This window comes from Cyprinodon tularosa, unplaced genomic scaffold, assembly GCF_016077235.1.
Source record: "Cyprinodon tularosa strain WSP-4 unplaced genomic scaffold, ASM1607723v1 ctg178, whole genome shotgun sequence".
NCBI classification, from domain to species: Eukaryota; Metazoa; Chordata; class Actinopteri; order Cyprinodontiformes; family Cyprinodontidae; genus Cyprinodon; species Cyprinodon tularosa.
The window spans coordinates 31,919-57,319 of record NW_024038597.1 but is presented as its reverse complement, the minus strand read 5'-3'; the positions used below and the strand labels follow the sequence as shown (position 1 = coordinate 57,319).

Below are 25,401 nucleotides of genomic sequence, written 5' to 3'. Positions count from 1 at the left end.
TTATTAAGTAAGTATTAAATACAGTTAAAAAAATAAATTGTTAAAATGTAAAGTGCCTTTTAGCCCAAAAAACAAAGTTAAAAACAAGTTATGAAAGATCCAAAAGAGAAAACTTGTCAGCTGATTGCTAAGATCAATCAACTTTAGATTAATTCATCCATTGATAACTTGCATCCATAGTCGCTATAATCCCAAATTTTAAGGCCTGCAACGTTAGAGCTTTCCATTTTCCTTTCTTAAGCGAAAAAAATTTACAAAAGGCTAAAACATACCATCTTAAACAGTGAGGGTTGGAGGAGTGTAAAGGTTTGAAATCAGTGTTGTGTTGGTTTTGTTGCTGAAACAAGTTGCTGCAGGGATCCCATAAAGCTGAGAGAATGGAGGATGTTTTGGCAGCTGTTCTGTAGATTTAATGATAGGATCTGCAGAAATTCTCCAGGTAGATAAAAGAGGCGCAGATAAACTGGCTGCTGTTACTGTGAGGGCTTCAGTTCAGGCTTGTAAGGTTCTCCCAGTAGGAACTGGTAGAGACGCCGTTATCAGAGCCTCCATCGGGTTTGATGGGGAATCAGTGTCTCATTTGTTTGCTTTTCAGTTTTAGAAGACAAAATTATAAGAAACCTTTTTTTTCCTTCTTTATTTTTTACAATTTGTTTATTAAATTAGAGAAAAACAGAGAGCAGCTTCACGTTTTTAGCTTTTGCTACTGAATTTAAAAAGTAAGAATGGACCATGACTGTAAGAATTAAGTTTTTCAAACTTTGTTTCGGTTCTAAGATGAAGACAGAAGGGCTGAAAGAATAAATGGGATTAATCGTGAATCGATCATTGAAATAATCGCCAACTAATTTAGTAATCGATCAATCAGTAACTGGAGTATGGAGACTTTAGCTGACAGAGCGACTCACTTAGAGCAATAATTATACCAAGATTGTAAAAAAATATATTAGGGATGCACGATATAATCGGCCCCCTATCGGTATTGGCCTTAAAACTGAATATCGGACATCGGCCACCCCACCGATATTTAACCAGATATTTAATCAGCTTCTGAGTTTCTAAAGTCCGAAAAAAAAAAATAAATACTACTTCTTCTTCCTCAAAAACTTTTTTTTTACAGACTTAAAAACTTCTAAAGACGAGGGAAAAAATATTGATCCATTAAAATATCCCAATATCTTCATATGCTGATATATTGCCATTTAAAAACACCACATCAATCTCTTTTACTAATGAAATATTGCTATATGTCATCGTTATGCTACGAAATCCCCCGAAAATTCACGAAATGTTGCCATATTTTTATATGTTGATATATTGACGCGGTATCGATCTATTTTACTAACAAAATCTCACAAGAATTTGCAAAATATCACGAGAGTTTGTAACAGAACGATGAAATTTGACGAGATTTTGAAAGACGCGCCAGGAAGTCCCACTAAGATAAAGATGAATTGTGCAAAGGAGGCCACATCCATGAAAAAAACACATTTCATCACCCAATAAAACATCAATGTTGAAACTAGCGTAACACCACCGCTGCTCCACTGCTGAAGGTGGAAATGAGGACCTGGTTCTGTTAGGAATGCTTTCAATTCCTTCCCTTGTCGATGGTTTCTGGTTTAGAGGAATGATCTTTAAATGACTCAGAGCTGCTTTAGTTTCCTTCATGCAGCTCTTTGAATCTCACCTTAGGGTTCACTTTTTATTTCAACAATTTGTATTACATTGAATGTGGAGATTTAAACTTCATAAAATAATCTTAAAATGCTGTTTTCCCAGCCTGTAGTTTTAAACATTTAAGGAATAAAAAAAAATACAAAAAAAGCAGCTGCTGGATCTGGAAAAATTTAACTTTAGCTGCTCGATGTGCTGCATCAACCAATCAGAAGCTGATCTGGAAGCTGGCAGGGAGTCAGACACAGCACTGCTGATGATGCAGAGCGCCATGATCACTCCTCTGAAACAGTTTATTAACGCCTAAATTAACTTAAAATGTCGAAACTTGCCGGCAAAATATGTTTGATGTTATTATTCTGGTGCCTGCAGTTTGCACATACATGAAAAACTCCTTCCAGCCGCAGCGAACAGTAGCGGAAAACCGCGAAGAGGCGACCGGGCCTGAGGCTGCTGGGGATTCCCAGTGACAGCGCACCGTCAGGTATGTGGGGGTCTGAGCGGCTCCCACAGAGAAATAATCTTTGAAGGCAGGATGGTAATCTGGATGAACTGACTGCACAGACCATGTTTTCAGGAGAACTTTCTCATCTGAACGTAGCATTATTCATTAAATTAAGCCAAGCGACTCTCTGGGTTTCATCTGCCACTGCGTGCAGTCTGAACGTAGCATTAGGCCTGCAGCGATAATCGATAAATCAATTAATTGCACGTAAATAAAAACTGTCCATGTCATTTCATTTAGCAGCTATATTGTCTCTGCCTGTGTTTTGCTCTTTCTATTGATGACGCTGGATGAAAAGGCTTAACTCCGGTGCTATCTACTGACCCCTCCCCTTTTCTCATTTTTGAGGAGGGAGGAAGACTAGACTATCGCATCAGGTCGTCAGCGCGCATCATTTTGTGCTTCTGCAGCTTTAGAGGAGTTAGCGAGGTATAAAAAAAAACATCTTATGTTTGGGGGAAAAGCTCAAAATGGAACTGGTTTCAAAGTCGAGCGCAACAGCCGCAGTGTGGGGGTATTTCGGATTCAAACCAAATGACCGAGGCGAACTGCTTAACCTATGTGAGCCAGTATGTCGCATTTGTAATAAAACAGCAGCAACTAAGAGCAGCAATACAACCAACCTACACATGCAGCTAAAGCACAACCACCCAGCAAAGTTTCTCCAGCCCGTCTGCGTCTTCCAGTTCGCGACAGTCTATCATCACTGAAGCAATTAATCGACAGGCAGCATATAAAAAGGACGGCGCAAAGTGGCGCGCGCTCACAGACAGCGTAGTTCATTTAATTGCTAAAGAGATGCTTCCATTTAATATTGTTGAAAAGCCGACATTTCGCAAAAATGTTGCAGACATTTGACAGGATGAATTCCCGAGGAAAACATGCATATCACAAACATACAACGTTTTTATTTCCACTGTGGTTTTATCTTGTGTTTAGTTTTTATTCAAATGTATTTTAAGTTAACAGAGACTGAGAGTCCATTTGATTTTTATGTCTCGTTTTATTTTGTTAACTGGTTCCAGTGTTAAGTGTTCTATTGAAAATAAATGCATGCATTATTATGTCATTTCGATTAAATCAGTTTAAAAAGGTCTCGAAACAATATTATCGTTTATCGCAATAATTTTTGAGACAATTAATCTTTCAGCAAAATTTGTTCCCGTGACAGGCCTACGCTAACCTGACTCCGCTAGATAAGTAAGTAAGTAAGTAAACTTTATTTGTATAGCACTTTTCACAGACAAAGTCACAAAGTGCTTCACATGATAACATAAAAACAACACAAGTAAAAACAGATAAAATGCAATAAAAGCTATAATAAATAAGGGAATAAAACAACAGGCTATGTGCTTTGGAAGGCTAGTGAAAACATGTGTGTTTTTAGCTGTTTTTTTGCTCCGCATATCCATCTGGAAACCTTCCGTTGAAGTAATTTTGGGAAGGGGCGAAAATACTGGTTAGCTGATTGGCCTATGTTGGTGATAGACGGGCCAAATAAACCAATCAGATCAACGAAGCATATGACGTACTAACAGAGCGACGACGAAAACACAATCACAAGCCAGGCTACTCTTGGTGAAACCAGTCGGGAGAAGAGCAAAAACATCTTTTCCTCTGAGAAAAGCCTCCAGAGCAGTGTTTTGCTCTTCTTTCAGTGAAGAAATACTCTGTAATTCCCATAAAACTTGCTCGATAGCCACGCTAACGCTAGTTTCATCGGCTGAAGCCGCCATGTTCTTTAGACTGAACTGTCGCGCTTCTCGTTGCGTCACACCTCAACCCGCCTCAAAGCCAACGCTGATTGGACGTTCGTTTGGTGAACGGCTCCAAATTTTCTTTAACGGAGAGTCTCCAGACTGATTAGCGAGTGAAACCTTGAAAGCTCGCGAGATCAGGATGGTCTCACGAGGCTAGGCCTACGTAGCAAAACATTTCTGAATCAGGGATAAATGGGCAGCTCTTCCTGCACAACAGGTGAACTTTTTCCATTCATAGAGTCGGCTTACGCACGTCCAGCAGGCTGAGGAATTTGTGATAATTCTGATAATGATAAGATGCTATAAGAACCACCCAAAAAGAAAAAAAAAAAAAATGAATGTTTACATTCGTTTTTTAATAGAATTAATTAGGTATGAAAATGATATATTAGAAAATAAACTGCACTCCATTTTTCTATGTACCGGTATTATTTTATTGAAAAAAATCTGAAATAATGAAAGAAAAAAAATAAATTGTTTTTCTGTCAAAGATTTAGAAAAACTGGGTAATGGGTCATTTCTAGAACCAATCTAAACAGAAGAGGTGACATCAATACCTCAATAGTGCGATAGTAGGGGTCCAAAAGCAGCTTGGACAGAGCTACGATCTGTGGCGTGCGGTCCCAGCCATCGGAGCAATGCACCAGCACAGGTCGCTGGTCTCTGTCCACCGCATTGACCACCAGCAGAGCCGCCTTCAGCAGCAGAGACAGGTGCTGCAGCCACTTGGTGCTCTCCAGGGCAGAGAGCCAGCTGAGAAGACAGAGCAACATGAGAGCTCGGATCAGAGGAATGCTGTTTAAGCCTGATGTCATAGAAATCTCAAATTTTTCAAACTTTGATTTGAAAATATCGATCTGTTTTTAAAGGAAAAGTCGCTCATATTCAGAATTCAAACTTCTGAAAGTTCTTTAAATATGAAATTATTACATCCTGTTCAATAAATGATCAGTGTTTTTAATTCAGAGTAATTTTCATGTGAATGAGCTTTACTGGAGGCATCCATGTTTATCAAAGAACACTACTGCCACCTACTGGTTAGTGACGTCACGGTGCGGTATCGGCTGTTGATCAAGTCCCAGTGCTGTATCTGGTGTTTGTCACAACGCGCTATTATCCAAGTCATCTTGAAAACATTCTTCTTCCAAATGTTGGCTACATATTACGGGTTTTTTCTCTGGCCAGAAGTTCGATGGCAAATCCTCCCTCTTCAAGTTGGCGATCCAACGACCAACCCTTCCGTGGAGGATCAGGAATCAGAAAGGTGGAATAACTCTTTTTTTTCACTTTTACCCGATGTATTACAGCATCCAGCTGCCATGCACGTGGGCATTGTCAGTTTCACTATAGCTCTGGTGAATTTCAATGGTGAAGTCCTCTGGAAATCTTCAATAATTGTTGTTGATTGCAGATGTGTCTAGTAGTTCCCATTGATTTAGCTTGGAAAGCGGGGAGAATGGCGCTAGGCTTACCGCACCGTGACGTCACTGCTGGAAGATGGCAGGAGGGAGGGGCTACTATATTTGACGCTAAATAATTTAACGCTAAATTCATTGTATCAGCGCACACGTGTTTGTTTTAGGTATAAAAAATTATCCATTGATTATTACTTGCTGACCGAACTTTTCCTTCAAGTTCACAGACACAGTCTAGGAGCCGTTTCAAAACAACGAAGGAAATATTTAAGTCAGCAGACATCATAACATCTCATCCAGCTTTAAAAGTCTGGATGAACCTTCATGTTTGGAAAGGTCCTGTATGCCGGCTGCTTCTGTGATACTACAATGGTCTACTTTCACATCCTTTGGCTTGGACTCAGCCTTATGAGGTTATATGACCTTAACTATGTTTGGCAAAAACAAGGCTTTTCAAACCTGAACCTCACGTTTCCACTAACAATTAATTTTCTGCACCTTTACAAAGCATAACTGCTGAAAACCGTACAGATACAAACAAACATGCATTTGCAGAAATGCTAACAAAGATACAGTCCTCTTATTAAAGTATATAGATCCATACAGGTACATGAAGTTATACCCTAATCCTGACTCAGAGGATATATATTGAACAGCAGACTAAACTCAGCAACATGGTCCTAAAGCTGAGCAGTTTGATTACACATCCACCTGGAGGTAACCTAGAGTGATCCAATGGAAAGAGATCCTCTAGCTGGGCCTGGGCCAAGCTCTAAATCAGGCACAGATGTCTGAGCCTTAACAACAGTGATCACCTGGTGCCTCCAGCAAGCAAGGCATGGCTTTAGTTGTAACCTCAATCTACAGGCTCATAACTTTTTCTCTGGAGGAATCTAAAGCCCTGCTGGAGGCTGTAGAACTAGAAGAAAAAGAATAAACATACTTGGCTGGATCGGGCATCTGAGTGCAGAGGAAACGCAGCGACTGGAAACTCTTTCGGATGGAGTGAATGTTGGCCATTCCCATGAACACAACCTCACAGTTTGGATAGTACTCTGCAAAAGAAAGGAAAAAAAAAACTGTTTAATTTTAGAACAAAGAACAATGGCATTTGTGGGCTAAGTGAGCTTCTGATTCTGCAGCGTTGACCTAAATCTGCCTGAAACCTTAAACCGAGACACAAAGCCTACCTGGGCATTCGCAGCCTCCCCCCTTCGCCCTGTTGGCTACGGCTGCGGCGTACGACCTGGCGTCCAGGATCAGCAGCTTGCTGGGCTGGATGGCCAGCGTCTCCACCTCTGAGCTGTTGGTCATGGAGGATTCTGAAACAAAGGGCTCATTTAGACTCAACATTCAATGGAAATAACATCATTTTACCCAAAGAAGCTGGAACCTTTCATGCCCTGCAAACACATAAAAACACTGAACTTTTTCCCATTTTTCTCCCAACATTTAAACCTTAAACGCTGCTGTACAGTAAGGGGGTTTCAGGGGCTACATAAAGGTAAAGTAGTGAATTTAATGGTTGAAACTCATTTGGATTTTTGTTCTGAAACAACGAAGAAGTGGAGTTTCAGGTGATCATGATCCCGTCTCATTCTCTGAAAGGTTCTCTTTCATGTTTACATGTTTCTGTAACAGAATGAAAGGAAGTCGGTTCCACTTTGTTCCAAGTAATGAAAACATGTTGGAGTACCACAGGGATCAGTGCTATACAGAAGCTGAGAGCGGTCGTACGTAGGCCTGTCACGATAACACATTTTGCTGAACAATTGTCTCAAAAATTATTGCGATAAACGATAATATTGTTTGAAGACACTGATTTAATGGAAATACGCTGTCTGTGAGCGCGCGGCACTTTGCGCAATCCTTTTTGTATGCTGCCTGTCGATTAATTGCTTGAGTGATGGTGGACTGTCGCGAACTGGAAGACGCAGACGGGCTGGAGAAACTTTGCTGGGTGGTTGTGCTTTAGCTGCATGTGTAGGTTGGTTTTATTGCTGCTCTTAGTTGCTGCTGTATTATTACAAATGCGACATACTGGCTCACATAGGTTCAGCAGTTCGCCTCGGTCATTTGGTTTGAATCCAAAATACTCCCACACTGTTGCGCTCGACTTTAAAACCAGCTCCATTTACCTCACTAACTCCTCTAACTACCTGATGCGATAGTCCACTCCTCCTCCCTCCTAATTTTTTCCCTTCTTAAAAAATGAGGAAGGGGCGGGGTCAGTGCATAGCACCAGAGTTAAGCCTTTTTTTAGCGTCATAAATAGAAAGAGAAAAACACATTCACACAAACACATTTATCGTGCAATTAATTGATTTATTGATTATCGCGACAGGCCTAGTCGTACGCGACTTTTTATTCTTCTTTGCCTTCTCGAAATAATGACATAACCATCTCGTTATCACAAGAAAACAGAAATTGATTTCTTGAGATGAGGAGATTATTAACCTGTATGAATAATGAATGAGGCTGGATTCCCAGTCCATCCATGCCTGCGGGGGCCATAGTTGTGCAGCCGCTGTACCGCGTGTGCGCAAATAATCAGTTTTTTTAGTTTCCTTTTTCTTTTCACTCATTGTCAGGTTGTGGTGGATTATTGGATTGCACGGGATACAGTAGAAACCAATCTGACTTCTTTTAAAAGATTATTTTGGGGGTTAATGCATCTTATACCGGTTACAGGCGTAACACCAGAGCTGTTCAGAAAACACCTGGAGGCATAGGGCTAAATGCTGATGAATCAGAAGTGAAAGCAAATCATCAAACCAACAACGTCGTCTCTTTACCTAAAACAGGGTTCCTACAGCCAGCGGCGTAGGAAGCGGGGGGGACGAGGTGGACATGTCCCCCCCAATATAAAAGCCAGGTGGATATGTCCCCCCCAAAAATTGTACCGCAAAATATTAGATTTTGACAATTTTTTAACTATCGTGCTTTTATTTTGAAGGCGCAACATAGCGTTACGTCACTGTACTCCCCCTCCCCTCTGTGAACTGTTGAGTGTTTGAGCACTCAGACGGGAGGGAAACAGCGATACAGAAAGTCAGAAACTTGTTAATGAGGTAAATTGGTCTGTCGGGATGCTGCTATGAATAGTGCTAGAAACTGAATCTTTTTGGTTTAGGCATCTTAGACTTGTAGGAAGAGGATTAGGGCCACTGAAAAAAGTTAACTGATTTTTACTTTTTTTTTTTTTGTTTAACATGGGGGGAAAAGTCAGAATTCTGACTTTTCTCAGAATTCTGACTTTTTTCTTCTGACTTTTTTCTCAGATATCTGACAGATGATTAATATTTCTAATCAATTTACAGTTTTTTTTTTTTGGTGGTTGGGGGGTGGGGGGGGTACTACACAGATATATAAAAACAAGAAGGTCTAACTAAAAAATAACCAGAATATATGTTTAGAGTAAAGATTGACTACTTGTGTTTACACAAGCACACAATTTCAAATCTGCTGAGCTTGCTGAGCAAGAAAATGTAAAATATACGTATAAAGAAATATAACAGGAAGTACTGCTAAAACATAAACTAAATGTTAAATAATGTAGATATTGGTTTAAAAAATTCTTCAGATTTGGAAAATTGGAAGGAATACATAATTCTGAAATTAATCAACAAATCTGGTAAAAATAAATAAATAAATAAAAAATAAAAGTTGCACTTTTTTACTTGAGGAATTTGTTGAATAACTTCATAATTATGAGTTTAACTAGTTGGAGGTAATGCTACACTTCTCTGCTTCCTGTCCTGCTCATAAAAGGTAAACATTATTAACCCACCATTAATTTTCTACACTATTTGGAAAACACAACACAAATGTAATATAACAAAAGTATGTTTAACAACAAACATGTTAGCATCAAGCCATAGCCATGTCTGTTTTAGAGACTAGCTCTCTTGTTTTAATGACCTTCTGCTCCTCCATTAATTATGGGAGCCCTCGGGCACGTCAAAAGTTGCCTAATTCTGTCATTTTCCACCAATGTGTCACTGGCTCTCTCAAACAACTCACATCTTTGTCACTGAAGCCGAGTGCTCCACATCTCTTCCTTCATGGTGCCCATCTACATTAAGATCCTAAATTCTGAGAAAAAAAGTCAGAATTCTGAGAAAAAAAGTCAGAATTCTGAGAAAAAAAGTCAGAATTCTGAGAAAAAAAGTCAGAATTCTGAGAAAAAAAGTCAGAATTCTGAGGGAAAAAAAGTCTTAATTCTGAAAATAAAAGTCAGAATTCTGATTTTTTTCCCGTATTAAACTGAAATAAAATGTAAAAATCACTTAACTTTTTTTTTTTTTCAATGGCCCTATCCTCTTCCGTAGTCTTGGGCTGATCACTCATCCAATATTTAACTGCTAACTTTCTCTAGACGTTTGCCACGCTAGCCAAAATGTTTTTTTTATATATTTTTTTTTATATCTCATTTCAGTACAATGCCACCACCAACTAAAAGGCTGAAACAGCAGTAGGACTTACTCAGATTTTTTTAAAAGAGAAACGTCAGTGTGAGTAACTGTCACCTAACACAACTTGTGTTGAAATTAGCCCGGTCTGGGCGTGCGTTTTACGAGGATTTTTTATGTTTTGCATGGTTTTGATTCGCCGAAATGGACAGATGTTATACCTGCCGTGCTCCTGATCGTTAGTTAAAACCACAGGGAGAATTAATTCTAATTCTTAGCAGCGGCGGCCGCATTGGTTGTGCAGCGGAGTGCTGCACAACCACTAATTAACCAACTAATTAACTTCTGCACCTTTATTTCCTCAAATAAACTGCTGGCTCCTCTTTTTACACTATAAACAGATTAACACAACATTGACAACTCTGTAGTTTTCTCTGTTCTGTACTGCAAATTGGAATTAAAGGCGCCATTTCTACCAAAGGTCTGGACAGACTGGCCACCTGTCTAGGGTGGACCCCGCACCAGCACCTCCCGACCCCACTAAGGGACAGGGTGTACAGAAAATGGAAGGATGGATGGATTTCTACCAAAGGTTGATAATGCGTTTTTGAACCAGATGCTTCAAAGCGCCCTGTCCATAATTCTTCAACACACTGTCATCTCCCTCTGTCAGTCAACCTATATAAATTCATTTTTGACCATTATTGCAAGTTTGACAAAATAAAACATATCAAACTTTGCACTTCTGTGGCCTACTGAATTGTTTTGATTTTCTAGTGCGTATGCGGACACTAAATATGCCAAGGGCTGAAGCCCTTGAAATACATCTCCCTTTGCTTAGTAAAAGACTCCAGTCATTTTGTTTGGTGATATGCTCACATCTTATGAACAAATGCATTATGTTAATTTTAAATGCATTATTTTTGCAAACACATTTATAAAGGAATAAAGTAAAAGATTAAATAGCCTTTTTTTTAAGTAGCGTACTTACGATATGTTTCTGTTGAATATTTACGAATCTCAGATTTCCGACATGTGTCCCCCCCAATTGTAAACATATTCCTACGCCCTTGCCTACAGCATAAGGCAAGTTAAATTCCAGACTTTTTAAGACTTTTTAATGCCACTTGAAATAAAAATCTAAGACCAAATTCACAAGAAACATAAGAAAAACCTGCTTGCGACAACTTAACCCAAAGGTTTATTTTAACATAAACCACTGCACTAATGTTTCAAATTTTGAAAAGCTTCTCATACAGGAAGAAAGCTAAAAACACACAAATGACAGATATATTTGAACAATTATTTAACTGATTTCACAAACTTTGTTTTAGCAGGGAACAAAACAAATCAGTTTTAAAGCCCCAACATAACCAGTGCTAAGTCTTTTTTGCAGCTATTTTTCTTTGTATGGTTTTCTTAGTATGTTTGATTTGGTGATAAGTGGAGGCGTTGCAGAGACAAGGGTGGAACTAAACTGAGAAATACCGGCTGTTTCTCTGTAACTCCATTTTGACGCTTTGTGTTTCGTGCTTCGCATGTGCGACTCCACTGCCTTAATTCCCATCGTTCTGAGCTTGAATGACTTCTTGCACTAAATCCACTGAGCCTCATGTATGTTCCCTGGTTTTAGCCGTGGAGGAAACTCTTGGCTGGAGACAATTTTGGTTACATTTACACTTGCTCATATTTTCCAGACAATAAGTTAATGGAGCATCTCCCAAATGTCCCGGCCGCAACAACGCTTTATTGGTTCCGCTATCGGGACGGAACCACTAATGGCGAGCCGTTATTTTTCTTTAAATAGTAAAAAAAATGTGTCAATCTTAACCTTTTGTTTAGATTACAAAAATAAATCATAATAAAAATAATCCTATTTATGATGTTTTAAAAATTAAGACTTACAAAAGACTGATTTAAGACATTTTAATACCAATTAAGGCCTTAGTTTTATTTTGAAGAATTCAATGACTTTTAAGGCTTTTTAAGGACCCGCGGGAACCCTGGTAGAAACCAATCTGACATTTTTTTAAATTAAATTCTTTAATCTTGTCTTATTTTGTGGGTTAATGCATCTTATACCGGTTAAAGGCGTAACACCAGGGCTGTTCAGAAAACACCTGGAGGCAAAGGGCTAAATGCTGATGAATCAGAAGTGAAAGCAAATCATCAAACCAACATCGTCGTCTCGTTACCTAAAAGTTAAACACGGGATTATTTACAGAGTTACACATAGGCTGCCATGACTTATAAATGTGGTATTGAAGGATGGAATCAGTTTTAACACACACCGATCATCTCTTTATGACGACAAAACTGCTCTAAACATAAACAAAATGTGGAAATGTCTCAGGGGCTAAATGGAACCAAACATTATTCCCGCTGTAACTCTGCTCTAAGAGGCAGACAGTTTCAGCTTCCCCTGACCGACAGCGCGTGTTTGGGAAATCGAGTTGGATCCAGCGAAACTTGCTCGATTCTGATGTCTCACCAAAATCGGTGTCAGGCGGGTCTGAGCCGTTGGTGTAGCTTCCGTTCGAAAGATGCTTGCGGCTGCTGCCGTCCACGGCGCAGGCCTTGGCGATGGACTGGACCAGGTGCTCGTCGTCGGCGTTCCTCCATCCCCACCAGCTGACCTCTGGTTGGCCGCAGCGGGCGATCACAGCTCCTGTGCTTTGATGTCTGTGTGGGGGGGTTTAAACAGCCATAAGGACTTTATCTCTTTATCTACCTAGAAAGGCATCTCCTTTCTGGGAGAGTTTAGTCAGATAAAGACAATAACGATCCAGCATGTTCAGCATCACAAAGACATCTTGTTTCTGTGCAGAAATAGGTAATTTAAACAAATCCAGTTTGGAGGAAGAAACAAACACAGACCTGTAAACCACAGCAGGAAACCTCTTCCAGGATCGGAAAGCCGCCACGTTTTCCAGCTCCTTGTCAGTGATCCATGCTGGCACCAGAAGCTGCTGAGGATAGCTGGGGCAAAGCCTGGCAGGACGGAGAGCCAGAGAGAGCAAAGGTAAACACGGGGGAGGGGGTCTGAGGGCTCAACAGAAGCATCAGTCTGCAGACACCTAATCCTGGGACGGCCTGATCTGATCTCCCCGGGGGGGGCAGCACCAGCGGAGTATCGGTACACTAACACGACACAGCAGCAAACTCCTAGAAGAGCCTCTTCTACCTGAACTTGCTGTTGATATCTGATATCCTCCAGGCGTTCTGAGTGTCGAAGCCCATCCTCTCCACCTCGTTTTTGAACCACGAGGTCACATGCTCTCCTGCAGGAAAAGAAAACGCCTGAATGATTGATGTCTGATAGGACCTGAGTGTCAGGATGAGAGGGAAGCTGGAAGGCAGCGGCTCACCGGGTCTGCACAGCTCGCCGTGCTGCTCCTTCTCTCCGGCGTACACCTCCATGCACCAGGCGTGGAAGGCGAAGGAGAAGAGGTCCTCCAAACGCGAGGGGGGCCGCACTACGGCGTTCAGACGTTTGAGCCACTCCTGACACTGCTCAAAGGTGTAGAACTGACACCTGACGGCACAACGGATGGTACGAAAGGAAACAAGAGAGAAATTTCACCAAAATTAGATCCTGATGCTTTTTTATTGCAGCAGAAGTAATATTAGCCAATTTAGCCGCAACAAAGTCAGCCTGCAGAGGAATTACAGAGGAAATGCAGGCAGACCACCACCAAGAGGGCAAAACATCCACCAACAGGGGGGGACAGCGAGGATTAGGAGCATCTTTTCTAATCATTAGTGGGTTTCAGTTCAGAAACCTCCTTACGGTGAGTGAGAAGTGCAAAACACATTTACAATTCAAAAACACATTAACAAATAAAAAACAAAATAACATTTGAAGAAACAAAATTATATTTTATGAAACAAATGTATTTTTGAAAAAAAAGTTTCAATTTTTAAAAACAAATTCACATTTTAGCAAACAAATTTACATTTTAGGAAACAAATTCACATTTTAAATAAGTTAGATTTTAGGTGAGAGAAAGTTTCATTTTAGAGAAAAAAAAATACATTATAGGGAAACAAATTTACATTTAAAAAAATTGACTGTTCGGAAACACTTGTACAAGTGCAAAGACAAAACTGCAAGCGGCAAAACACAGTTACATAGCCAAAAACAAATTAACAAAAGACGGCTACACGGAAAGGGAATGTCCCAGTGGCTGGATGTGACGTCACCATTACCCTGACTTGTAGTACAAACAGCTCAATCTGTAGTCCTCCTGCTTCACGTGAAAAGTCAGCTGCGATTTTAGATGGAAAGAATTGCACTGAAGCTATTTTTCTTAAGTTTACGCTAACCGAACAATGTTTTGCCCTTATTGTGGTCTCTGGAACTTTTACGGGACACGGACCAGGTGGCAGGACCAAGCAGCAGGGCCGAGCTCAATTCGTGGCAGTGGCTGCGTTGCAGCAGTTCCGGTGGTCCTGCCACCTGGTCCGTGTCCCGTTAAAGTTCGCACGAAGAACAAAATGGTGTAAATGGGCTGAAATTTGCTCCACAATAATAAAATCGCCGCTGACTTTTCACGTGAAGCAGGAGGACTACAGATTGATCTGTTTGTACTACAAGTCAGGGTAATGGTGACGTCACATCCGGCCACTGGGACATTCCCTTTCCGTGTAGCCGTCTTTTGTTAATTTGTTTTTGGCTATGTAACTGTGTTTTGCCGCTTGCAGTTTTGTCTTTGCACTTGTACAAGTGTTTCCAAACAGTCAATTTTTTTTTAAATGTAAATTTGTTTCCCTATAATGTATTTTTTTTTCTCTAAAATGAAACTTTCTCTCACCTAAAATCTAACTTATTTAAAATGTGACTTTGTTTCCTAAAATGTAAATTTGTTTGCTAAAGTGTACATTTGTTTTTTATTTGTTAATGTGTTTTTGAATTGTAAATGTGTTTTGCACTTCTCAGCCACCGTACCTCCTGAACCAAAGCTGAAGTTTCTGGGCTGCAACATGAGACAAAACTAACGGAAAGCTGGCTTTAAACTCCCTGATTCCTGCAGTTTTCATCTTTTCTTCTCTTAACATATTAGAAAAAGCTGCATTTTTATTAAAAATGTCCCCTATGATGTCCCTTAAAAAAATTAACTGGGCTGTAAGAATCTAAATACACTGCTCTAAAACGTCATGGTGTGAAAGGGGCTTAACAGCCTTCAAATGGTAAGAAAAAGCTGTCTTTCTGGAAGAAACTGTTTCGTCAGGTTGGAAAAAAACATGGAAAAATCCTGGGGGAAAAAAACTCCATCCGGAAGAATCTTGCAACCCTGCAGCTCATCCGCTCACCCAATCGTCTGCAAGAAGATCACTTTGTAAAGCGGATTGCTTCCCCACTCTAGTTCAACCCATTTTCGTTCCGTTTTCTGTGATTAAGGAGGTTTTGTTATGAAAAGGAAACTTTTACCTTAAATCTAAATCATTCTTCTATATGTGTATTGGGTTATCTTTAAAGAGAACAACCATTAATAAAAAGATTGGCGTCTCTGTGGCTGCAGAGGCCTGAGCTGACCTTACCTAGCTTCCTCCTGCTGCATGTTTATAAGGACTCTAGATTAAAACCATCTGGGAATAACTTTTTAACCAAAACAACATCCAGCAGCAATCATGGCAGGACGGGTTCTGAGACATTTTTTAATTAAAACTACAGTTTTTATGGACTAAAAGTTCCAGTTTTTCAATACTTTAAGGCTTAAAACAAACAATAAAAAAATCCTTTTTCTAAAATGTTTAAGGTCCAAATAAGAGACTTGCAACAACATGGAGGAGCGACAAACCACTGACTGAATGTTAACATTAAACAGCTAAGATGTCTACCATGAAACAGCAGGAAACTGCTAAACATGGAGGATAAAAAGTGCCAAAATTAAATAAATAAATAAATACAGCATTAAATAATTAATTAAATGTGGAATTAAATAAATAAATGTGTCATTCATTAACTAAAACCACGTCACTAATATAAAGTGCCACAATTAAATAAATAAGTACAGCGATAAACAATTAATTAAATGTGTAATTAATTAAATAAATAAGGAATTAAATATATAAATGTGTCATTAATTCTGTCAAACTCACCCATCAAAGTTAGGGGGCGGCTATCTAACACCTGATTGGTCACCCTGCACATTAAGGCGAAGCAAATCGATTACAGAGACTCGTTTCGCGTTAACCCCGCCCCCTAACTTTGATGAGTGAGTTTGACAGATTCTTTGAATGGTTTCGATGCACTGCGACACAGGACCATGAAATAATTAAATGCACACTGAAATAATTAAATATATTTTTTTAATAAAATGAAGATGTATTTTATTAAATTAATGACACATTTATATATTTTTAATTCCTTATTTATTTAATGAATTACACATTTAATTTGGGCTGCAACTAACGATTATTTTAAAAATCGATGAATCGGCCGATTATTTTTTTGATTAATCGATGAATCGGACAAAAAATATTTTTTATATTAACCTCTTTATTCCAAAATAAACATTTTAGACAGAACAAACAAGCACACAAGTACAGGTTGCTCATTAACTGTACTGGTGCAATATGAAAAATAAATGTTTGTGTTAAAACTACGCAAACTTACATGAGAAATGTAGCTGAATATCCACAAAATATAGGCTACTTTGTTTCATAAAGCGCAAAAAAAGGCATTTTTGTTTTTAAAAGCCCCTAAGGGGTTCAAACAATAGGCCCCCCCATTTCAACAAATGAGTTTTTTTTAGACTAGAAGAGTTCTGCCTTTTAAGACAGGAAAGTATAGCAGTTAAAGTTGCTACTTGAGAAAATACTGAACCATAGAGATAAAAATAGCCCTGTGATTCTAATTATAAATTGTATTTGGAATAAAAATGAGAGAACTAGGGCTGCTAAAAAACACATCCTCCAAAGACAGATATTTACATGGAAATGTGGCAGATAATTAATTGACATATTACTGATCTTGCTGGATTTTATTCTGCTTTACTTCCATAAATTGCAGGATCTTTACTTTATTTTTGCCAGAAGATTTAAACTTCAAAAGCCTTGCCCTCATAATTTGCAAGTTAATTTATTTATAAAGGCTATTTTAATTATTGTGATCAATTTGTGCCGTCAATCCCGGCGCATGCGCGCTTCGTTTGCAGTCTGGACGCTGAGGGTAAACATCCTGCGGCTTTGACTGCAGCGCTGAGAGGGACTCATGCGGGAGAACGGGGTTGGGATGAGGGAGGCGCCCCACGGCAGCAGCTGCCCCTGGAGGACAAGAGTAGGAACGATACATGCTTTCACGTAAGAGTCTCCAAAAGCCGCCAGTGACACTGTAGAAAGTCGCCAGATTTGTCGCTAGTCGCTTTTTAAAAAAAATAGTCGCTGGAGGGGTCTGAAAAGTCGCTAAATATAGCGACAGAGTCGCTGAGTTGGAGACACTGCACACCTGCGGCGCTGGCTCGCTCTGTCGTATTTTTTTTTTCTTCCTCTTTCAGTCAAGTGGCAGTGATGACGGCGGCAGATGACGCATTAATCGCGCGACACAACTAATCGATGATGAAATTCGCTGCCAACGCTTTTAAAAGTCGATTTTTATCGATTTTATCGATACGTTGTTACAGCCCTACATTTAATTAATTATTTATCGCTGTATTTATTTAATTGTGGCACTTTATATTAGTTACGTGGTTTTAATTAATGAATGACACATTTAATTATTTATTTAATGCTGTATTTATTTATTTAAATTTGGCACTTTTTATACTCCATAGCTAAAGGGCCCGTCACAGCTTGCCAATTTAGCCTGACGTCCTGAAATCTCCTAAAATCCTGCCATATGCTGAACTTTCCATGGATTTTTTTCTATTTAGGGCGTATACCTAGAGTATTCATAACAACTCTAACTTATGCATAACACACGGCAGCATGGAGGCGCTGTGTCTCCATAAAAAGATGTCTTTGATAACAGTATTAACCTAGCTGCATGTTGTGAAAGGGGCTTTATTTTGTAAATATTAGAACAAATGAAGATTTGAGTTTCACCTGACGACCTTGCAGTCCTTACAGGTGACGTGAAGCTGAAACATATCCCGAACCTCCACGCACTCGATCAGCTGGAGAGGAACCTGGGAAGCCAGAGGCAGGAGAGGAAATTAGCTGATGAGGCGTTCAAAAGAAACTTTTTCACACAAATCTAAACATTTGTCACATATCTGTCACTTTATAACAAGAATTAAACATTTTAAAATTTGTATTCAGCCCAATTTTTGCATAAATTTGCCTCCAGAGAAGGAATGCACCTAACGATTATTCATGCTAATCCGTCGATTAATAATCAGATAGAAACATTTCCTTAAAGAAGAACTAAACTTTTCCGCTATAGTAGCTGTGGGTAGAGCATATTGATGCTGTAGGTACCAGATGTGCTCTGGTGGTCAAATCTGCTAGGGGTCCCGCCCCTTCTTATGACGTCATCATATGGCAACTCCACTCGGACAAACTGTATTGCACTGGTTTCTTACAGATCAAATCTCTTTTGGAGTCTCAACATTTTATTACCTATATTTGTTATTATTTTAAATTTCATTGGCGATCTAAATTAGCTAAAAGTAGAAAACAATAATTGTCAGTCTTGAAGGAAAGTACTGCGTTCTAGGACAGACTGAACTCTGCTATTTAACAAGGTGACAAAAAAAAATTTATGCTTATTTTTATTTTTTTTATTAACATCTCAGGAAAGAGGAGGACAATTGGAACATCTTAAAAAATGACTTTCGTAGAGATTTTAGACAAATAAAACAGTTATTCTACTTCTACGGTTGTTTTTGACACAAATTTAAAAGTAGTGTAGCTTAATATGGCTAACTGACCAAGCTAAAAGAGGCTAACCTGTTAGCTACTGAGCACAGCTAGCCACAGCGCTACCCAGCTCTTTATATCAGGGTCTAACAGCTGCTTTGTTTACATAAACAGATTTTTTTTTCAGTTTTGTTATCGATCAAAACTTCATCAGTCATCAGACACGCTAACGCTACAGATTCTCCCGACTCGGAACACTGACGCTGCGTCATGTTATCGTTGTCTAGGCAACCACATTTTTTTTTTCGTCACGTGGAAACGTTCAGCCAATCACGTAGCGTAACGTCACTGGCATGAAACAGGACCCGAGCAGATCTGTTAGCTACAGCGGAATAAGATTTTGGTATAATTCCTGCTCTAATTGGGTCACTGTGGCAGCTAACGGCATGTTTTAGAGACTCTATACTAAAAATATAAAGATAATTAATTACTAAATTAGTTGACCATTGTTTCAATAATCGATTACAATGGCTACGTTCACACTGCAGCCTGAATTGACCCAAATCCGATTTTTTTTGCTTATATGTGACCTGAATCAAATCTTTTCATGGCTGTCTGAACCACTCAGATCAAATTTTTTCCAATGCGACCCAGGCCACTTGGCTATGTGGTCCTGAATCCGATATGAATCTGATCTTTTCAAATGCGACCTGTGTCTGAACGGCCAGGTCGGATACATCCGACCCGAACTTCATTAATACCCGACAAAGGTCACTATTCTGCATCTTGCTACGCAGAAGCAACAAGAAAAACAACAACAATGGCAGATGATGATGCGGAGAGCAGTATTTATGTTTAACTATATTGAAAAGATTGTGTTTTTATGGTTAGAAAAGACCGCTAGATGCGCGCCGGCACTACCATCCATGTTTACTTCCGGAAAAAAAAGAGCACACTGGCCTGTGACGTCATTGCGTCCTCTACTGCGCATGCGGGAGACTTGCGTTCTATGACTGCAGTTCACACAGGAGATCACATACAAGTCGCATATATTTTGAAATATGAACGGCAACACGAAAAAATCGGATTTCACAAAAAAATCAGAATTGAGCATCAAGGCCTGCAGTGCGAAAGTAGCCAATTAATTGGATTAATTGATCATTTAAATAATAATCGTTAACTAATATAATTGATTAATCATTAACTGGACTCTAAAACATGCCCTTAGCTGCCAGAGTGACCCAACCTTGAGGAGAAGGTATACTAAAATTGTAAAAAAAAAAAAAAAAAAAAAAAAGTTTATATATATAAACAATATATAAACAAATTATTAGGGATGCACGATATTGGGATTTTGGCCGATATCCGATATGCCGATATTTTAAAACTCATGTAGCCGATGACCAATATCGATACCGATGTTAAAGCTGGACAAAAATAAGTAGTCATTGAAAATAGCAGTTTTGTTATCCATTTCTGACACTTTGAAAAATAATATACTCAAATATATTTTCATATGCTGATATCAAATAGATTTTTAAAAACGCGGTATCGATCTATTTTACTTTCAAAATCTGGTGAAATTTCATCGTTCTGTTACAAACTCTCGTGATATTTTGCAAATTCTTGTAAGATTTTGTTAGTAAAATAGATCGATACCGCGTCAGTATATCAACATATAAAAATATGGCAAAATTTCGTAAATTTTCGGGGGATTTCGTAGCATAACGATGACATATAGCAATATTTCATTAGTAAAAGAGATTGATATGGTGTTTTTAAATGGCAATATATCAGCATATGAAGATATTGGGATATTTTAATGTATCAATATTTTTTCCCTCGTCTTTATAAGTTTTTAAGTCTGTAAAAAAGAAGTTTTTGAGAAAGAAGAAGAAGTAGTATTTATTTATTTATTGTTTTTAGACTTTAGAAACTCAGAAGCTGATCAAATATCGGGTTAAATATCGGTGGGGTGGCCGATGTCCGATATTCAGTTTTAAGGCCGATACCGATAGGGGGCCGATTATATCGTGCATCCCTACAAATTATGTATATATATATATATATATATATATATATACATATATATATATATATATATATATATATATATATACATATATATATATATATATACATACATATATATATATATATATATAAAAATAAACATTTCACATTAAAAAAAAAAATTTTTCGTCCGTTCCAACTTCTCAACTGGAAAAGTTTTATTTTCACCTGGTTTAATTTTGTTAAAAAAATTCTTTTGAGGATAATTTGGCTAACCAATAATAAATCAATTAATCGAAAAAATTATTGACATTGATTTGCAAAATAATCGTTAGATGCAGGCCTAGATGAAATGTTTCAGTCTGAAGGGTTTGCAAGCTGCAGTTGTAGCACAGAGAGAATGTGACACATGAGCCGCCATTTAGATCATCGGCAAACAGTATTTAAGCTCCGGACCAATCATGCTCATGCGGTCAGTGCAGGGCGTGTGGTGCTAGCCAGCTGGAAATCCCTTTAGCTAATTAGTCAGGATCACAACAGCACAGGTTCAGGGCCAGGAGCAAACCACCATCTCCTGCAGCATGATGTTTACTGATCCCGCATCATGCATAGGCTTCAGGTTAGGGAAAAACACTCTCAACCTGTATTTAATTAAAGTGCAACACACCTCAGCTCCTTACAGGCTCTAAATACGCTATCCGCTAAGCTGTGTGTGTGGCAGCTCAAAACAACAGCAGCCTGTGAAGATCTGGTTATTCGTCTTATCAGTTACAGGCAAATATAATCCAAAGTACAGAACTGCTTATAAACCCAGATAAAACCTGCAGAGTGCAGGCAGCAGGCTTTTAGCTGGGAGGATTTTATAAGGTGTACAGCTTGGTGTATCACATCTTCACTATTTCCTGCATTTGAAGGTGGAATGCAGCTAACTTTGTCTTTTTTTCCAACACTACTTTTGTCCTGATTATGGGAAATAGGTGCGTTTGATTAGAGCTGGAAATTTCATAAGGAAGACATGAGATCATTTTTAGGTACAATATTATGTTTCATAGGTTCATTCAAACATTTAGAAAGTGTAACTTAATCTAAAGGCTTAACGTGAAACTTGATTCATACGTAAACAACAAGTTGAACATCAATGACGAGCTGAAGCATCTTTAACGCAACCTGCAAACCAGCAGAGGAGGAAGAGCAGCCAGGACTGCTTTGATTTCTGTTAAGAATCCAGTTGAAACTGAAACTAATCTGAAACCTGATCGCTACGTTTTTATCCATCGTAAGCCGGGCATACACTGTCATTGCACGCAGCTACAGCTCGCACTGTACGACGAAACCCTTTGACGAGTTCAGTCGTTGATTTAAAACAATTGGTCGTATCGTCAAAAGTGATTGTATTTCATATGGTGTTCATGTAAGTTAATATGCATTTAAATATAATCAGGTAGAAAATCATCTAAGTTTTATTTGTTTTAAAAGCCTTTAAAGTGCCTGCTGCTGAATTCTTGTGTTAAACTGAAACTAAAATCCCGCGTGATTTTGTTACCGGCAAAAGTGATCAAAAAAACCACTCTGACTGTTAAAAAGGAGATATGTAGTAGGGATGGAAGGGTTTATGAAAATCGTTCGGTTCGACTGTCATAGTTCGATTCGCGTGTGTTGTGTTCGCTTCATGCCAGACATGTTCACAAGTCATTTTTTGCAAGTCTCAAGTCTATTTGCGTGCTTGCTTGTTTCTCCTTGTGTTTTCACCTCCTTCACTGAGGCGGTATAGCTTAAAGGTCACTATTATATCTATGGAATGATCATTATCTTGAACTGGTCAGTGAAGTCAGTGCTACATGACTGTTTTACAGCCCCTTTGCTGTTTTTTTTTTTAATTTTTTAATTTTTTTACCTCTGTTGTGTGCGGGTAAGGCGAGCGGCGATCAGTCAAATTAGTAAAACAAAAAACGCTTAAAAAAAATATTGTTCACAGGTTGGAAATTGCGAGTCTCGGTTGAGTCTGTCTAAGTTGAGTCTGAAGTCATTAAATATGCGACTTAAGTGAGACTTGAGTACGAGTCACAAACTCGAATCCCCACCTCTGGTTCATGCACTGCTCCTTTTTCTCATAGGCGAAGCGTTTACACTCCAGAGCAGAAGGTGGCGGTACTGCGACCAAAGCCAACCACCAGTAGTAAACAAGAAGAAGAAGCGAAGAAAAAAATCAGTTGTTGTGGAGAATTGTGTGGGTATGGCGAGTGGGAAGAACAGGAGTTGGAAGACGCGCCAGCAGCACTTTATAGGTCTGCTGTATGGGACCACTTTGCATTTAGAGCGACCTACGATGACGGCGGAAAGAAAGTTGTGGATAAAAGTGCAACAGTGTGCAAGCATTGTGCAACACGTGTTGTTTATGCTAACAGCAACACGACCAATATGTCAGGCTAACAATCAACATATACCAAACGGAACCAAAACCCGTGACCACGAAACCGTGAACCGAACCGAACCGTGGATTTTGTGAACCGTTCCACCCCTTATAGTGGGATGGTATTATTGTAAAGGTGAACCTGAAGGTTGAAGATTAAGAAAGTGAACCAGAGCGATCTTAAAGAAGAAGAACTGAGCGATTTGCCCACGACCACTTTACGTCGGCTGACTGAATTTCAAACATGTTTGATTTCCTCCTGACCTTACGATTCCTCATGGGGAGGTGGTCGTTAGAGGCTGATCGCCCCTCATTACGCCCTGTACACTACACCACGCACCATCAGGCTGAAAGTCGGCCCGACTGAAAAATTCTCGCACGACTGGAGAATCGACCAGAAACGGCAATAAATTGTACAGTGTACGCCGGGCTTTAGTACATTTAGTAAATGTACTAAAACAAATAGCGGCATGTGTTTGAAATTGGCTACGGATTTAGTACAGATAACCCCCCCAGTTGTCATTTAGGTTAGCCCCCAATTCCACCGACAGTATTGTCCCAAAGGAAAAAATAAATTAAATTAATTAAATATTCCACCATATTCCGGGGGAAAATGAAGGCGTACCAAATCCGTACATCTTGAAAACAGGGCGTACAGTTTCTAATGTTTTCAGTAAAGGGCGTAAAATGTACGCCGTTTACGAGCTAAAAGCCTGGCATGGACTGGGTCCTGCTTAGCCTCGTGAGACCATCCTGATCTCGCGAGCTTTCAAGATTTCACTCGCTAATCAGTCTGAAGACTCTCCGTTAAAGAAAATTTGGAGCCGTTCAACAAACCAACGTCCAATCGGGGTTGGCTTTGAGGCGGGTTGAGGTGTGACGCAACAGGAAGCGCGACAGTTCAGTCTAAAGAACATGGCGGCTTCAGCCGATGAAACTAGCTTTAGCGTGGCTATCAAGCAAGTTTTATCGGAATTACAGAGTATTTCTTCACCGAAAGAAGAGCAAAACACTGCTCTGAAGGCTTTTCTCAGAGGAAAAGATGTTTTTGCTTTTCTCCCGACTGGTTTCGGCAAGAGTAGCCTGGCTTGTGGTTGTGTTTTCGTCGTCGCTCTGTTAGTACGTCATATGCTTCATTGATCTGATTGGTTTATTTGGCCCGTCTATCACCAACATAGGCCAATCAGCTAACCAGTATTTTTGCCCCTTCCCAACATTACTTCAATGGAAGGTTTCCAGATGGATATGCGGAGCAAATCCAGCTGGCGGAGTCAGGTTAGGTCCTGCTACCTTTACCTTTGTTTTTATATATTTTTTACTATTTTTCAAGGCTGCACTTAAAAAAAAATGAAATTGTCCATAGAGCAGTTCTAAACAAAATTTATTTTTCTTTTACACCTGTGTAACCAAAATGACAAATAAGTCTTTCTAAGTCTAAGTCTTTAATGAAGCTTTGCTAATGAGTTTGGATCGGTGCGGTGCTCGTTTCTAGAAGGTGAAGCTGTGGTCATGCATGGCTGCCAGTCAGCCAATGCACAGGTCACACGATACGAACACAAAGGCAGTTACAGCTCTGCTGACGGATTGGAGGCTGGCAGCCTTTATCTGCTTGTAAGTGCATCCAATAATCTTTTTATCTGAAAACCAACATCTGTTGTTAAACAACAAAGATCCCGCTCCTCGGGACGCAGGCTGGTTAGCAGGCAAACACACACCAGTTAAAGTTCAACTAGTCCACTCCATGCAGCTCTGCAGGATACTTACTGAAACCTCACAACAACAACTCTAAATCCCCAAAAAGAAAACAGAGAGAACAATCATGAAAGAGGTGAATGCATTGTCTGATGCCAGAGCCGCTCTGCCATCCCTGCATATTCCGGATGTTTGTCCATCCTGCTGTCACAATCTGCGTCTCTAATCTGCTTATCATCAAAATTCCTCAACTGCTTTTTAACCACTTCTCTCGCTCGCCCTCTTCCAGCACCTCCCAACACAAAAAACTGGGAGCAACCCCAGAAACACAGGACAGCCACTGGAAACACAAAGCCTCCTTCATGCAGCAGAATCACCAAATTACTCCTCAACACTTCTTTACTATGACCTGACCCAGTAACAGCGAACACGCTTTCTGAATGATTTGGGTTTTCTCTCAGAGCTGATGTGTTCTGATTATCATCAGCTTTCAATGTTAACTCTTTAAAAAACAATCAACGGGACTTTGTTTCCAACTTTGAAAACGTTTCGCTTCCCATCCAGGAAGCTTTTTCAATTCAAACCGTCAGAAATATTGTTAAGCTCGAGGCTCTTATACAGCAGCCCAACTAAGCCTTTAGAAAATGGGTCATTTGGCTTCTTTTGTTAGCCTGCAAAGCCCCATACCTGTCTATGTCTCTGAAAGGGGGGTAAT

The 25,401-nt window shown here is 39.5% G+C and overlaps 1 protein-coding gene across 8 annotated transcripts in view; it reads right to left on the bottom strand.

Moving 5' to 3' along the window:
* The window catches only part of mtmr3 (myotubularin related protein 3), a 59,467-nt gene that overhangs the window by 17,340 nt on the left and 16,726 nt on the right, over positions 1–25,401 (bottom strand). For 5 of the 8 annotated variants that reach the window (XR_005280574.1, XM_038281989.1, XM_038281991.1 and 2 more), the window contains exons 6-13: positions 24,759–24,779; positions 17,816–17,898; positions 12,954–13,304; positions 12,647–12,760; positions 12,261–12,451; positions 6,548–6,679; positions 6,301–6,412; positions 4,500–4,695 (exon numbers count right to left, since the gene is read on the bottom strand). Coding sequence is in view for 7 of the 8 variants with exons in the window: in XM_038281989.1 (XP_038137917.1) it covers positions 4,500–4,695; positions 6,301–6,412; positions 6,548–6,679; positions 12,261–12,451; positions 12,647–12,760; positions 12,954–13,304; positions 17,816–17,898; positions 24,759–24,779 (1,200 nt within the window). In the remaining variant the exon portion in view is untranslated. The remainder of the gene's footprint in view (positions 1–4,499; positions 4,696–6,300; positions 6,413–6,547; positions 6,680–12,260; positions 12,452–12,646; positions 12,761–12,953; positions 13,305–17,815; positions 17,899–24,758; positions 24,780–25,401) is intronic. The other 3 variants (XM_038281992.1, XM_038281990.1, XM_038281988.1) reach the window with 2 other exon arrangements.